The sequence below is a fragment of the Rattus rattus genome, chromosome X, assembly GCF_011064425.1.
Source record: "Rattus rattus isolate New Zealand chromosome X, Rrattus_CSIRO_v1, whole genome shotgun sequence".
Taxonomy (NCBI): domain Eukaryota; kingdom Metazoa; phylum Chordata; class Mammalia; order Rodentia; family Muridae; genus Rattus; species Rattus rattus.
Window position 1 is genome coordinate 32780016 of NC_046172.1, and position 13634 is coordinate 32793649.

Sequence of the window (13634 nt, forward strand, 5' to 3'; positions counted from 1 at the left end):
AGTGGTGGTACAAAGAAAAAGATGAATTGAAGGTTTAATGGGAACAAGGGCAATGAAGCAAGTCAGCCTATGTTTGAATCTTGACTTTACAGCACTGTGAGTTTGGGCAGGTTACTTAATTCCTTTATTTAAAATATAACAGCACAATAATGGCAAACCTAAACCAGAGGTTAGGAGGACTTAATGAATCTAGATTACGAAGAATTGGAGCATTGTCTATTATTATTATTATTATTATTATTATTATTATTATTATTGTTATAGTTGTTGTTATTATTTTCTTATTTTCTTCTTTTAAGAAATTCTATACAAATAGGACCTCTTGTTGCAGTGCGTGTTCCAGCTCTGAGAAGACAAATCATCTCTAAATCGTACACAATAGCCCATCACCAGGTTACACACCTATTTAGATAGAGCAGCTTCTTCATCACACTCCTAATAGAAGTATCCATACTTTGTATGAAGAATTCCTTATAACAAAGAAAAGTCAGGCATATGTTAGCCAGACCTAAGCACATTTCATACCTGGATATCACGGTAGGACAGAAGTAAGTTAATGATGATGTCTGATGTCAGAACCTCAATGTTGTCCATGCGGAATTTGATCCGAGTCAGCTCTTTTGCCAGTTCATCACCTTGGTATTTCTCTCTGGCTTTCCGAATGTCATTTAACAATGTTTCTTTATAATAAACACTGGAGAAAGAAACAAAAACCCTTGACCATATACAGGCATCCAGGCATCCAGGACTCTCTTGAGTGCTCAAACAAGCATGGTTCTCAATAACACATAAGGACCTTGGCCAATTCCTGAGCCTTCCTATACCAATAAACATAAGATGAGGTCTACCTTTTTTGCATACTGCAGAAATAAACTAGTAAGTGATAATAAAATTCAGTTTATTACAACCTTAAAATATCTTCAAAGCTGAAGTTTCAGACAGTCTATAGAATTTTCAATGGATTATCAAAAGCCAAACAAAACTCCAAAAGACATGAAAAAACTAAATACACTCATTTTAGAAACATTCTCATCTTCTAAGTGTTCCCAGTTAGTAGTAGTGAAATGGTTCCTAGGTGTAGGAGATTTGAAACTGGTGGTGTACCTTCGAGCAATCCTACAAGGGGTATAAAGAGGACATGCCAGGAAGATTACAGACAATTGTCACCCTTAGCTTTCTTTGTTATATTTTTTTTCTGCAAAATGTCTTCTAATATAAAGTAAAAATGTTCCTCTTTTGAGCATTTAAACCAAAGGGTATGTAAAAACATTTAAAACAGTGTAAATCTACCCTGAAATGTCTTCATTGCCTTTCATACAACCAATATTAATATGCGGCACTTAATTTAAGACTTGAAGAATCCTAATTTAGTTGTACAGAAGTCAACTTACAATGATGACCATAGATTGACTTAAGTTTCCAAGTACTTTTAAATAGAGCCCGGGCATTACCAAGTGGTAATGGTATCAACCCACTAAGAGGCTGAAATTATATAAATAACCATAAAGAATAAATTTAGGAAAGACTAAACTAAATAATAAGCTTTGTAGAAGGAAAAATAACATAAAATGAGAACAGATGGTACTTAGTCTGAATAATTATAAAATAGTGGCACATAAATGTGCATATAGTACATAGCCTGGTCCAATGTTCCTAATAAGACCTCAATTAATATTTAAAGAATAGAGTAATAGCCTACAGAAAGGTTTCTAATGTAAAAATACCACGGCACTGCTTTTACTCTATTTCCTTATTTGTCAAGTGCCATTACACTAATGATGAGCAAATTAGTAGGTCCTGCCAGTATTTAAAATTCTGTTATTGACTGAATGAGTCATTAAGTTAGGTTACATTCATTGCCCATTCAGCAGACTATAAAGGCATCAAGGCCATTAAGGTGTTATTAGTTTGGCCTGATGAATAAAAAGTTATACTTTAGTCTGGTTTTCAAAAGTAACTGAAAAATCACTTAAAAATAAAATATAATAAGAACAGTAACTTTTATGCAAATGAAATTATGCCTGACATGTTGGAGACATCAGATACACAGTATGTAGCCATTTCTGTGTCTGGTATGCTCTTAATCACTGTGGACTTGGAAATGGTTTCCGAGTACTTTCAAACACAAGACTCAAGATAAAGATAATAAATTTGCCAGAGTTGGTACTTGGGCTAAAAATTTACCTGTCATTCCTGTTACAGAGGTTTTTAAACATAAGCACCATTAACATCCTCATTAACCACTGTCAAGCACCAGTCACAGGATAAAGTGTACCAATAGGTATTTTGAGCCTTTGGAAATTAAAACAACCCTCCCACAGCTTCTTTTCCTCCTAATACTTGGAATTAAATGAATGAGAAACAAACTTGAACCTACTTCTTAAAGACATGATTCCTCCGTCAGATTTAAGCTATGCACCTCTTCATTTGACCTAAAAACATGCTATTAGGAGAGGTTTCTCTCTAAATTCCACTACAAATTTTTCCTTTGAAGTAAAATAATAGCCAGAAAGGTGTCAAAGTACCCCTTATTTGTTTTCTGTTGCTGCCATTAGGGTTTTGAGACTTCTTCCCCATTAAAGTCTGCATCCCAAGGAAAGGCAAGAGGAGAGAAAAGGTGAGAGTTGTTACTAAGTGTGTCTTTCATGCAGCACTTTGATGGTAACCCTCCACAGTTCAGGGTGCCATGATCTGAGCCAAAGTATGACCTGTGTTCCTTGACATTTCATTACAAGTCAGTTCTGCCAGTCCTTTGGATTCTCATTTGTTTTGGAAGAACAAATCCTTCTTATGACACAACTTACAGGAATAAATCCTTTAAATTGGCTGTGAGCAAAACAATGAGGATCCTCTAGTTAAGAATAATTTTCTGCCTTTAATTTTTCAACTAACAATACCAAAGGTATGGCTTATTGATCATTAAGGTACAAAAAGAGGCAGTGATTTCTCCAAGACTATCCAGTGAGCAATCATCTAAGTCAGGATTCATACTCAAACCTGTCCACCTCTGAGTGGACACCATACCCTATGACGTCAATCTATGGATAACATGCCACAGGACATCCTGAGGTCAGGTTGGTTGAAGCTTGACTCAATGCATGCTTATAGCAAAAACTTAAGGTCAGAATGACCTTGCTTTGGCATTTTCAGAACCTGAATAACTGAAAGTATAAAGTTATATTCAGTAATTATCTAAAAACACAGAATCTTAAGAGTTGAAAAAGCTCTAACAACAATCATGGAGTTAAGTTTCCCATTTTCTGAAGGAAAAAAGAGTCACAAAGAAGAGTTACAAATCAAGGTCACATAGGGAACTATGGCTAGCCTCAGGCCCAATTCTGACCATCTAAACTTCAGTTCTCTTTTCTTCTGGCTTCATCTTAGGAACTCAGCTTAGTGAGGAACTGAGGGAGTACTAATGAACTCCAGGACAACTAAGTGGACAGCCAATGAACCCCATTCTCTAGGTATCCTGATCACTTCAAAGTATACCTCAAACCGCCTTCCTGAAAGTTGAGGGGAATTTCCACAAGACTCTCAGGATTTTTAATGTCTGACAGAAATTACCATGAAGTCACACGAATATCCTTAAGGAGGCTAGTGAACCTGTCCACCAGGGGCATACACAGCGGGCCTAGGATGGTGTCCCAGTTAGGCTGCATGTACTCCGAGGCTCTCCTTTGGGCATCACTCTCACAGCAAAAATAATCAGCACACGGTGTCACAGTGTAGGGGATGAAATAATAATTTCCGCTAGATGCCTGTAAAAAAATAAAACAAAAAGTGTTTCAGAAAGCAAGTGATACAGAAGTACACAGCTATGGCCCTTAGCTGTATGCCTGGTAGGATAGGGAAGGAGAAAGGTGTGCAATATGGACAACACTTTGTGTGATACCATTACAAATCTATTAGGCTCGAAACAGAAAACACTCAATTTCAAATTGCTACTAGTTTGCCTCTGAATTTCATTGGCAAAAATGTTAAAGAGGTTTAAGTTTTAGAAACCATATAAGCTCGTCATCTGTCCTGCAAACCACAAAGACCTTGGATCCCTCGAAAATCAAAGATTATCAATTGGCATATTGGTTTTTAGTGTAAATTAAAAGCCCACATTATTTGATGATTTAATACAGGTGCTATTAACTTTTGTGAGTAAAAATGGTTTTATGAGAATCACATATTGATACATATGATTATTTTCAAATATTTTGTGAAAAAATCTGAAATAATTTACAGCATTATGCAGTACTCATATAAAGCAACATCTTTTGTTCTACAGAATAATTATAGTTGATTAAATCATGATCCTTTGAAAAGTATAAGCATTACCTTTAAAAGTCATTAATTCAGCACTCAATTTTTAATACATTAAAGGCTATAACATCTTTACATGAAATCCTTAAACTCAATAATTATATATAGTATAGATAGAAGATAATAGATATATATTTATATAAACATTCAAATAAATTTGGCATACATATACAATAAAAAGAATGGAGACCAGGGGCCTGACTTTGGAAAACTGTATTTGAAAATAACTGGAGATTATACTATGAATTGTTTACATCTTGTTGAATTGTCGGCCAAAGGGTTGCCATGGACCACCCCCAGGAGATATTGCTGCTCTCTACAACCTGATAGTAAGGCCATATTCCTGAATACAATGCCTACTTATGTCATCAAACATGGAGAAGTCGAGCTGGTACCCAAGCAAACACTGATGATCATTTTATGCTGCTGGAAGTTACTCTGCACAGTACCAGAAGAGAAAAGTAAGCATCGGTGTCACACAGCTATAAACCCTACGTCCTATAACAGTGACTTGACTACAGGATATACTGGTGCAATGGTGGGAAAGATGTTATGGAATAACCAACAACCTTTTGACTGGATTTAAGTCCCACTCCATGAGATGGAGCCTGCTCAAGTAGCCAACAACCTGAGACCAGACTGGTCATGGCCTAGGGGAAAACCTACTACTCTTCTGCTAAAGAAACAGAGCAATAAAATGGCTCCTAATGACATACTGCTATACCCATAGACCAACGTCTCACTCAATCCTCATCAGAAAAGGTTCTTTTGGCTGTAGATGCATACTACCACAGAGAACCATAACTGGACAGTGTGCAAAAGGCAAGAGGCTTTGGAGCAACCAGTCCTAACTGGAATGTCGTTATCAACCCTCCCTCCCCTTAAGGCTCAGGGATACAGAAGAGGAGGCAGAGAGATTGTTAAGAGCCAGAGGTTGAGGATGACTCTAAGCAGACAGTGAGTTTCTGATACAACAAAACTAATAAACATGTGAACTTATAGCATGAACTCCATGTGTTGTTCTGTGGGGTTTTTGTTTTGTTTTATTTTAGCAGTTTTGTCCTATTGGGTTTTTTATTTTGATTTTTTGAGAAGGGGGACATTAGAAGAAACATGAAGCAGGGTGGGGAGGAAGGAGGAAAGATCTGGGAGGAGTTGGGGAGAGGAAGATATGATTAAAATATATGTATGAAAAATTTAAATATAATAACTAAAAGTAAATCCTATATTGCATGGACTACGGGGAAAAAGAAAAGGTTAGATGTTTAGTTGAATGCAAATCCAACAGGAACTAAGACTGAGTAGGGATGCTCAGTAAGCTAATGCCACTCCAGGTCCTGCTAGATATATCTAGTTAGAAACAGCCTCAGTGAATTCTGGGTTAGTCAGATTACATTTAGACCACTGCCCCCAGCTGCAAATCACAATGACTGTCACCAAGCTGAGTATAATTCATTTGAGACTAAGTGTCATGTAGCCCATGCTGGCCTGTGAGTAGCACAGTGCTACTCACTGTGTAGCCCAAGAGAACTGTGAAGTCATGGATCCTCTTGCTTCCACTTCCCAGATCCTGAGATTATAGGCATGTTCCACACTCCCTTCGTGTACTCAATCTTTTCTTTAAACTTTCAGGGAAAAAACTAGCTTAAAAATTTCAACCTTATCACCAATGGTCCTTAAACTAGGTTTGGTGGTATATGCCTGTAATCTTAGCACTTCAGAGACAGAGGCAGGGGACCAGAAGTTCAAGACTATCTGCAGCTCTATACTAGGTTCAAGGCTAGCCTAACACACATAGAGACCCAGTCCCTGAAAATAATTTTAGACCTTAAATTCCTATATCTCAACTTGAATTTTGAAAGTATTTATATGGCAAGAAGAACCATTCATCTAATTTCTTCCAAATTAAAAGTACTTTTGAACTAAAGTAATAAAGGTATCGAGGATGTAGGACATAGTAAAGATTTAACATCAGAAAATACTTTTGTGAGGTTGGGGAGGTGGTTTATTCAGTACAGCGTCTGCTACACAAGTGTAAGACCCTGAGTTGGGAGCCACAAAACCCAAATGAAAGCAGGACCTGGCGCTTGTTTATAAACCTAGTTAGTGCTGACAGGCATAGGCAGGCAGAGCCCTAAAGCACATTGGACAGCCACCATAGGCAAACAGATGTTCCTCAGGTTGAATGAGAGACTGTAACAAAAAATGAGGAAAGCACTTTAGGAAAATAGCTGACATCAACCACTGGTATCATCTGCATGCACTCACATAAACATAAGTCACATGAATGCATGTGCGTACATTACACAAAATGGGTAATTTTAAAAGTATACTGTGTGCCCAAACTGGATATTGAATAAGAGACAAGACTGCTTTTAAATTAAAAATAAATGTATTACAGAGAAATTTTCATAATATCATGATCTAAGATAAAGCAGAAAATGTGGGAAAATTTACAACTTATAATCTGCTTTATGGAAGTATAGGTAGCATTCTTGTTTCTACTTTAATTTAAATTTCACTTAATTGTCCTAAAATTGTCTTTTTGCACTGTGTTAGGCCCACTGTGTTATGTCACATTTTTTAAAATAATCTATTAACAAATTACCAACACTGTCTCACTAAAACACATTTCAAACTAGGTGAGCTTTACCTGAAGGGCCACAGGATCAGTAATTTTAGTTCTGTAGAACTTGGAGTACCTGTTCCGAGTACTATACTTAGCTATAGGAGTGTGGATTTACAACACAGACACAAACACAGGAGTAGGGGCCATGTGCCAATACAAGTGTATGTATAGATACAAGCTCAAATTTCAGATTTGTGTATGCCATGAATTAATTTTCTCATTTCCAAATATTTAGAAAATGTTTCTATAACCCATTCTTGGGTGTGGAGAGATGGCTCAGTGGTTAAGAGCACTGACTGTTCTTGCAGAAGACCTAGGTTCAGTTCTAAGCACCCACATGGCAGCAATTCATAATCACTGGTAACTCCAATTCCAGGAAGTCCATCAGCCTCTTCTGGCCTCTGTGGTCACTACATGCTACATACAGGCAGGAAAATACTCTTATAAAGAAAATACAAATATCTTTAAAAATTCTTAACTCTGAAGCCTTATAAAATAAATAACAGATCTAGCTTGTCTCAAACTAAGCCTTCAGATGCCCATTAACTATGAAAATGGGGTTCTCTGAGAATAATTACTGGGCTGTGAAACAGCAGCTGCAAACCATCCCTGAGGGTACCAGCTATTGGCTGGCATTAAACCCCTTAAAACTTAAGTGCCAATATTACAAATAGAAAAAGTTCATCTGTGTGGATAATCACTGCAGAAATGTGGTTCATAACTTCACAATTGCCAGGAATTAAAATTGCCTGTATCCAAGGAATGAAAGCTCCTTCCCTCTTCCTACTACTTTGAAGTTCTCAGAGATCAAAATGCTAAGCAAACTAAGGTTTTGGTGGGTCAGAGACATTTTTTTTCCCTCTTTCCTGCTAGGAAATCCATGTTGCTAAGGAAAATTAAATTAATTTAACTTGCATATTCAAAAGTTGAAATGTTGTTTAAACTGAAACTAATGTATATAGCAAAGGACTTCCAATTTTAGACTGAAGGAGGAAAAACACCAAATGCATTGGTAAAGTACAGAAGGTAAATGTTTGAAGAATTATAGTTTATTTTAAGGTATTTGTAAATAAACTAGCATCCTAAGCAATACCTCAGAGTTCTATCTCCAGAAAATGGCTGTAACCAGTTTAATTCCTGCTTAAAAACCATTTAAAGTTTCTGTAAAAGGGTCCTAAGGATATACAATAAGTAAAAAAAAAAAACACTGTTCAGGAAACTTCAATAATAGTAATAAGAAAAATATAAAAATAATTCCTGGAGCACCTGAGCCTGTCTCTCTTTAGCCTCAAGTGGCAGTATATTCAGTGTAGCCAGAAGACAGAGTTCTTTCCAGCAGAGTCTAGGATGATACCATGTCTTGGTGTGTTGGAGATGCTCTATTCTTATCAAGTGTGATTAAAAGAATCAGCACCCCCAATTTTTAGATCACAGATTGAATTTACTGTACTTTCAATTTTATGCTAGATTATTCTTTTTTCTTTTCTTTTATTGGATATTTTCTTTACTTACATTTCAAATGTTATCCCCTTTTCCAGTTTCCCCTCCGGCAACCCCCTATCCCATCCCCCCTCCCCCTGCTTCTATGAGGGTGCTCCTCTACCCACCTACCCACTCCCTCCCACCTCCCTGCCCTGGCATTCCCCTATACTGGGTCATTGAGCCTTCATAGGACCAAGGGCCTCTCCTCCCATTGAGGCCAACAAGGCCATCCTCTGCTACATATGCGGCTGGAGCCATAGACCCATCCCTGTGTACTCTTTGCTTGGTGGTTTAGTCCCTGGGAGCTCTGGTGGGTCTGGTTGGTTGACATTGTTGTAAACCCCTTCAGCTTCTTTCTCTGACTTCTCCATTGGGGATCCTGTTCTCAGTTCAGTGGTTTGCTGCGAGTGCGTCTGCCTCTGTATTTGTCATGGTCTGGCAGAGCCTTTCAAGAGACAGCTATATCAGGCTCCTGTCAGCATGCACTTCTTGGCATCCACAATACTGTCTGGGTTTGGTAAATATATATAGGATGGATCCCCAGGTGGGGCAGGCTCTGGATGGCCTTTCCTTCAGTCTCTGCTCCACACTTTGTTGTCATATTTCCTGTTGTGAGTATTTTGTTCCCCCTTCTAAGAAGAACTGAAGCATCCACACTTTGGTCTTCCTTCTTCTTGACCTTCATGTGGTCTGTAAATTGTATCTTGGGTATTAAGACGTTCTTGAATAATATTCTTAAATTATGAGTGAGTAAATATAATGTGTGTTCTTTTGTGATTGGGTTGCCTGAGATTCCACCTCACACCAGTCAGAATAATTAAGATCAAAAACTCAAGTGACAACAGATGCTGGCGAGGATGTGGAGAAAGAGGAACACTCCTCCATTGTTGGTGGGATTGCAGACTGGTACAACCATTCTGGAAATCAGTCTGGAGGTTCCTCAGAAAATTGGACATTGAACTGCCTGAGGACCCAGCTATGCCTCTCCTGGGGCATATACCCAAATGATCAGGGACACATGCTCCACTATGCTCATAGCAGCCTTATTTATAATAGCCAGGAGCTGGAAAGAACCCAGATGCCCTTCAACAGAGGAATGGATATGGAAAATGTGGCACATCTACACAATGGAATATTACTCAGCTATCAAAAACATTGACTTCATGAAATTCATAGGGAAATGGATGGAACTAGAAAATATCATCCCGAGTGAGGTAATCTTTTTTTTTTTTTTTAAAGAACAGAAGTTCTATTCTAGGAGGAGGCAACAGCAAAGACAATGACAATGACTCAACAACAACAACAACATCCTATGTTCTGAATGGTTTTGCCCCTGATCATTGAAAAGATGAAGATTTCATAGTTGGAGATGCAAACTAAGAAGACTCGGGGCTGCCCCTTCTCCCCTTGTATCATAGAACAAAGTATCAACACAAGAGAAGCTATTGCCTACCTTGCCCGCTCCAGGCAATCAGTATAGTGTCGTGCCTGAAGAAATGGCTGTAAGCACAGCTTTGTAGCTCTCAATATGGAGTTGACTTTATGTGTAATGCAGCATGGGGAATTTTCAAGACTATGGGCAATGGGAAAAGAGATGGGTGGCAAACAGCTATGAGGAGCCTAGCAGCACTATGGCATTAAATGAAAGGTAGATCAGTTATAAATTTTTTAGAGAGTAAGCTATAGAAAAAGACAGCTAAAAGGAGCTTTCCTGAGGTTAGCACAGGCTTCGAGAACAGGACTTGAGACTGAGGGAAGAGGGGGATGATGGTAGGAGTGGAGTATTTTCAAGAGAAATGTAATTCAAGATTGATGGTTCATATTTTACAACAGAAGGAACTTTGGGGCCTAGATTGTTCCAAATACTCATCAGAGTTTGCAAACAGTAATGACAAAGACAAGTTTTAAATTGTCCTCCAGCAGTTAAGGTTCTGTCCCCAGAAAGAAGAAAAGCAGCTATTGTGAGAGCTGCCCACAACTTCTGTCAGTTAGTAGCCCACTGGTAGGGGTGATCTGCAGATTCAGATGGAGATCTGTGGGGTGGCTTACTGCTTTCTGTCATATTGATTTAGTATTGAACTTTGTTCTAGTGGAGAGCACATTAGACTTTCTTCCCTGGGAAATATGATTGACTGAGATTGTCTCTTTGCCTTCACATATAAACAATAGTTATGAGCATGATTTCCCTGCCCTTCATCAGTACACAGCTTTTAAACAAAACCTGGCAAAGTTGTCCCTGGTGGTATAATTTGATTTCAGGTTTTTAGAGAAAAGGACCCAAGTGATTCTGATGTTTATAAATCACCTATATAGCACCATGTGCACAGATAGTTCAAACTCTTCATAGTTTATCAACGGACACACCAAAAATACTTATTAGAGAGTAAATATGTATGTACGCATGTGTATGCATGTGTGTATGGAAATAACTTTATAAACAGGGAAGCACTAAAGAAAGGAGTGCATAGACCTAAAATACAAGCAGGTAGTGGCAGGGCCTTAGAAATTAAGGCTTCAAATCCTGCTACTTTCCTGTTTTTGTCTGGAATAGAGTGATGAAAGCTGTTTTAACTGTATGTGGTAGGTAGAGATAATTTTTGGTTCAGTCTTTCTTAGTGACCAAACTTTAATTTATAAGAATATATTAAGAATTAAGTAGATCAGAGGTGCAGACACTCCTGAGAACTCTGCTCACATTCCCGACTCAAGAGAAAAAACGCCTAATGCCACCTAAACCCCCTGCGCACAGGGACCTAGGAACAGTAGGGGCTGGATCCTTCCAGTTGCTACCCTCACAGAGAGCTGAAAGCCAGCTGCCAGGAGCGACTACATACCTGAGACCAGAGGTAAGATCAACTTTTCTGCTCCAAGTGACCTGCCTGATGAACTTAGGACACACAAAGGCAGAAGTCCTCTGGGACTGGGCATTTCCGGTTTCTGGCTGTGGCCCAAACTTCTCTGATCCCAGTTCACAGCTCCCTGCTCCCAAATCCCGTGGGAGAGAGAACTGAATACCCAGAAGTGTGGGCAATCCTGAGACTGCAGGACAGGACAGACTGCCACTTCTGCCCACCTTTGCCCACATCCCTGGCTCAAGGGGAAACTGTATAGTACCTCTGGACACAGGAATATAGGAGCAGTCAAGCTGCAGGAGCCCCGCGGTCCAGACTGTACCTGGATCTGAACTGAACCAGTCAGCTCCCTGCACCCAAATCCCATGGAAGGGAGAGCTAGACCAGCAGAGGTGCAGATACTACTGTGAAACCAGAGGAGACTACTCTCTGCCCACATTCCTGAATCAAGGGGAAAACACATTGTGCCATCTGTGCCCTCTGGGCACAGGGACCTAGGAGCCACCAGAAGCAACTACACGCCTGAGAGCAGAACACTCTGTTCCCGTAACTGGCTAAAAGAAAACAGGAAAACAGGTCTTCAGGAGTGCTGTCATACAGGCCTACAGGAGGGTCAAGTCACCATCAGAAACAGCAAGACAAGCTAACACCAGAGACAACATGATGGCAAGAGGCAAGTGCAGGAATCCAAGCAACAGAAACCAAGACTACATGGCATCATCAGAGCCCAATTCGCCCACCAAAGAAAACACTGAGTATCCAAACACACCAGAAAAGCAAGATCTACATTCAAAATCATATTTTATTATGATGACAGAGGCCTTTAAGATGGTCATAAATAAATCCCTTAAGGAAATACAGGACAACACAAGTAAACAAGTAGAAGCCCTTAAAGAGGAAACACAAAAATCCCTAAAAGAACTACTGGAAAAAACAACCAAACAGGAGAAAGAAATAAACAAAACCATCCAGGAGTTAAAGATGGAAATAGAAACAATAAAGAAAGCACAAAGGGAGACAACCCTGGAGATAGAAAACCTGGGGAAGAGATCAGGAGTCAGAGATGTGAGTATCACCAACAGAATACAAGAGATAGAAGAGAGAATCTCAGGAGCAGAAGATTCCATAGAAATCATCGACACAACTGTCAAAGATAATGTAAAACGGAAAAATCTACTGGCCCAAAACATCCAGGAAATCAAGGACTCAATGAGAAGATCAAACCTAAGGATAATAGGTATAGAAGAGAGTGAAGACTCCCAACTTAAAGGGCCAGTAAATATCTTCAAGAAAATCATAGAAGAAAACTTCCCTAACCCAAAGAAAGAGATGCCCATAAACATACAAGAAGCCTACAGAACTCCAAATAGATTGGACCAGAAAAGAAATTCCTCCCATCACATAATAGTCAAAACACCAAATGCACAAAACAAAGAAAGAATATTAAAAGCAGTAAGGGAAAAAGGTCAAGTAACATATAAAGGCAGACCTATCAGAATTACACCAGACTTCTCGCCAGAGACTATGAAAGCCAGAAGTTCCAGGGCAGATGTAATACAGACCCTAAGAAAACACAAATGCCAGCTCAGTTTATTGTATCCAGCAAAACTCTCAATTAACATAGATCGAGAAACTAAGATATTCCACGTCGAAACCAAATTTACACAGTTTCTTTCTACAAATCCAGCCCTACAAAGGATAATAAATGGCAAAGCACAACACAAGGAGGTAAGCTACGCCCTAGAAAAAGCAAGAAAGTAATCTTTTTGCAACAAAGCCAAAAGAAGAGAAGCACACAAACATATTCCCACCTCCAAACACAAATATAGCAGGAAGCAACAATCACTATTCCTTAATATCTCTCAAAATCAATGGACTTAATTCCCCAATAAAAAGACAGAGATTAACAGACTGGATACATAATAAGGACCCAGCATTTTGTTGCCTACAGTAAACACACCTCAGAGACAAAGACAGACACTACCTCAGAGTAAAAGGCTGGAAAAACACTTTCCAATCAAATGGTCTGAAGAAGCAAGGAACAGTAGCCATTCTAATATCGAATAAAATCAATTTTCAACCAAAAGTCATCAAAAAAGATAAGGAAGGACACTTCCTATTCATCAAAGGAAAAATCCACCAAGATGAACTCTCAATCCTAAATATCTATGCTCCAAATACAAGGGCACCTATATACATAAAAGAAACCTTACTAAAGCTCAAAGCACACAGTGCACCTCACACAATAATAGTAGGAGATTTCAACACTCCACTCTCATCAATGGACAGATTATGGAAACAGAAATTAAACAGAGACATAGACTAACAAAAGTTATGAACCAAACGGACTTAACGAA

At 38.8% G+C, this 13634-nt stretch overlaps 1 protein-coding gene across 1 annotated transcript in view; it reads right to left on the reverse strand.

The window, feature by feature from the left end:
* Positions 1-13634, reverse strand: part of Map3k15 (mitogen-activated protein kinase kinase kinase 15) — a 167553-nt gene that overhangs the window by 80975 nt on the left and 72944 nt on the right. The window contains exons 4-5 of the mRNA XM_032889339.1: positions 3568-3761; positions 526-694 (exon numbers count right to left, since the gene is read on the reverse strand). Of these exons, the coding sequence (XP_032745230.1) occupies positions 526-694; positions 3568-3761 (363 nt within the window). The remainder of the gene's footprint in view (positions 1-525; positions 695-3567; positions 3762-13634) is intronic.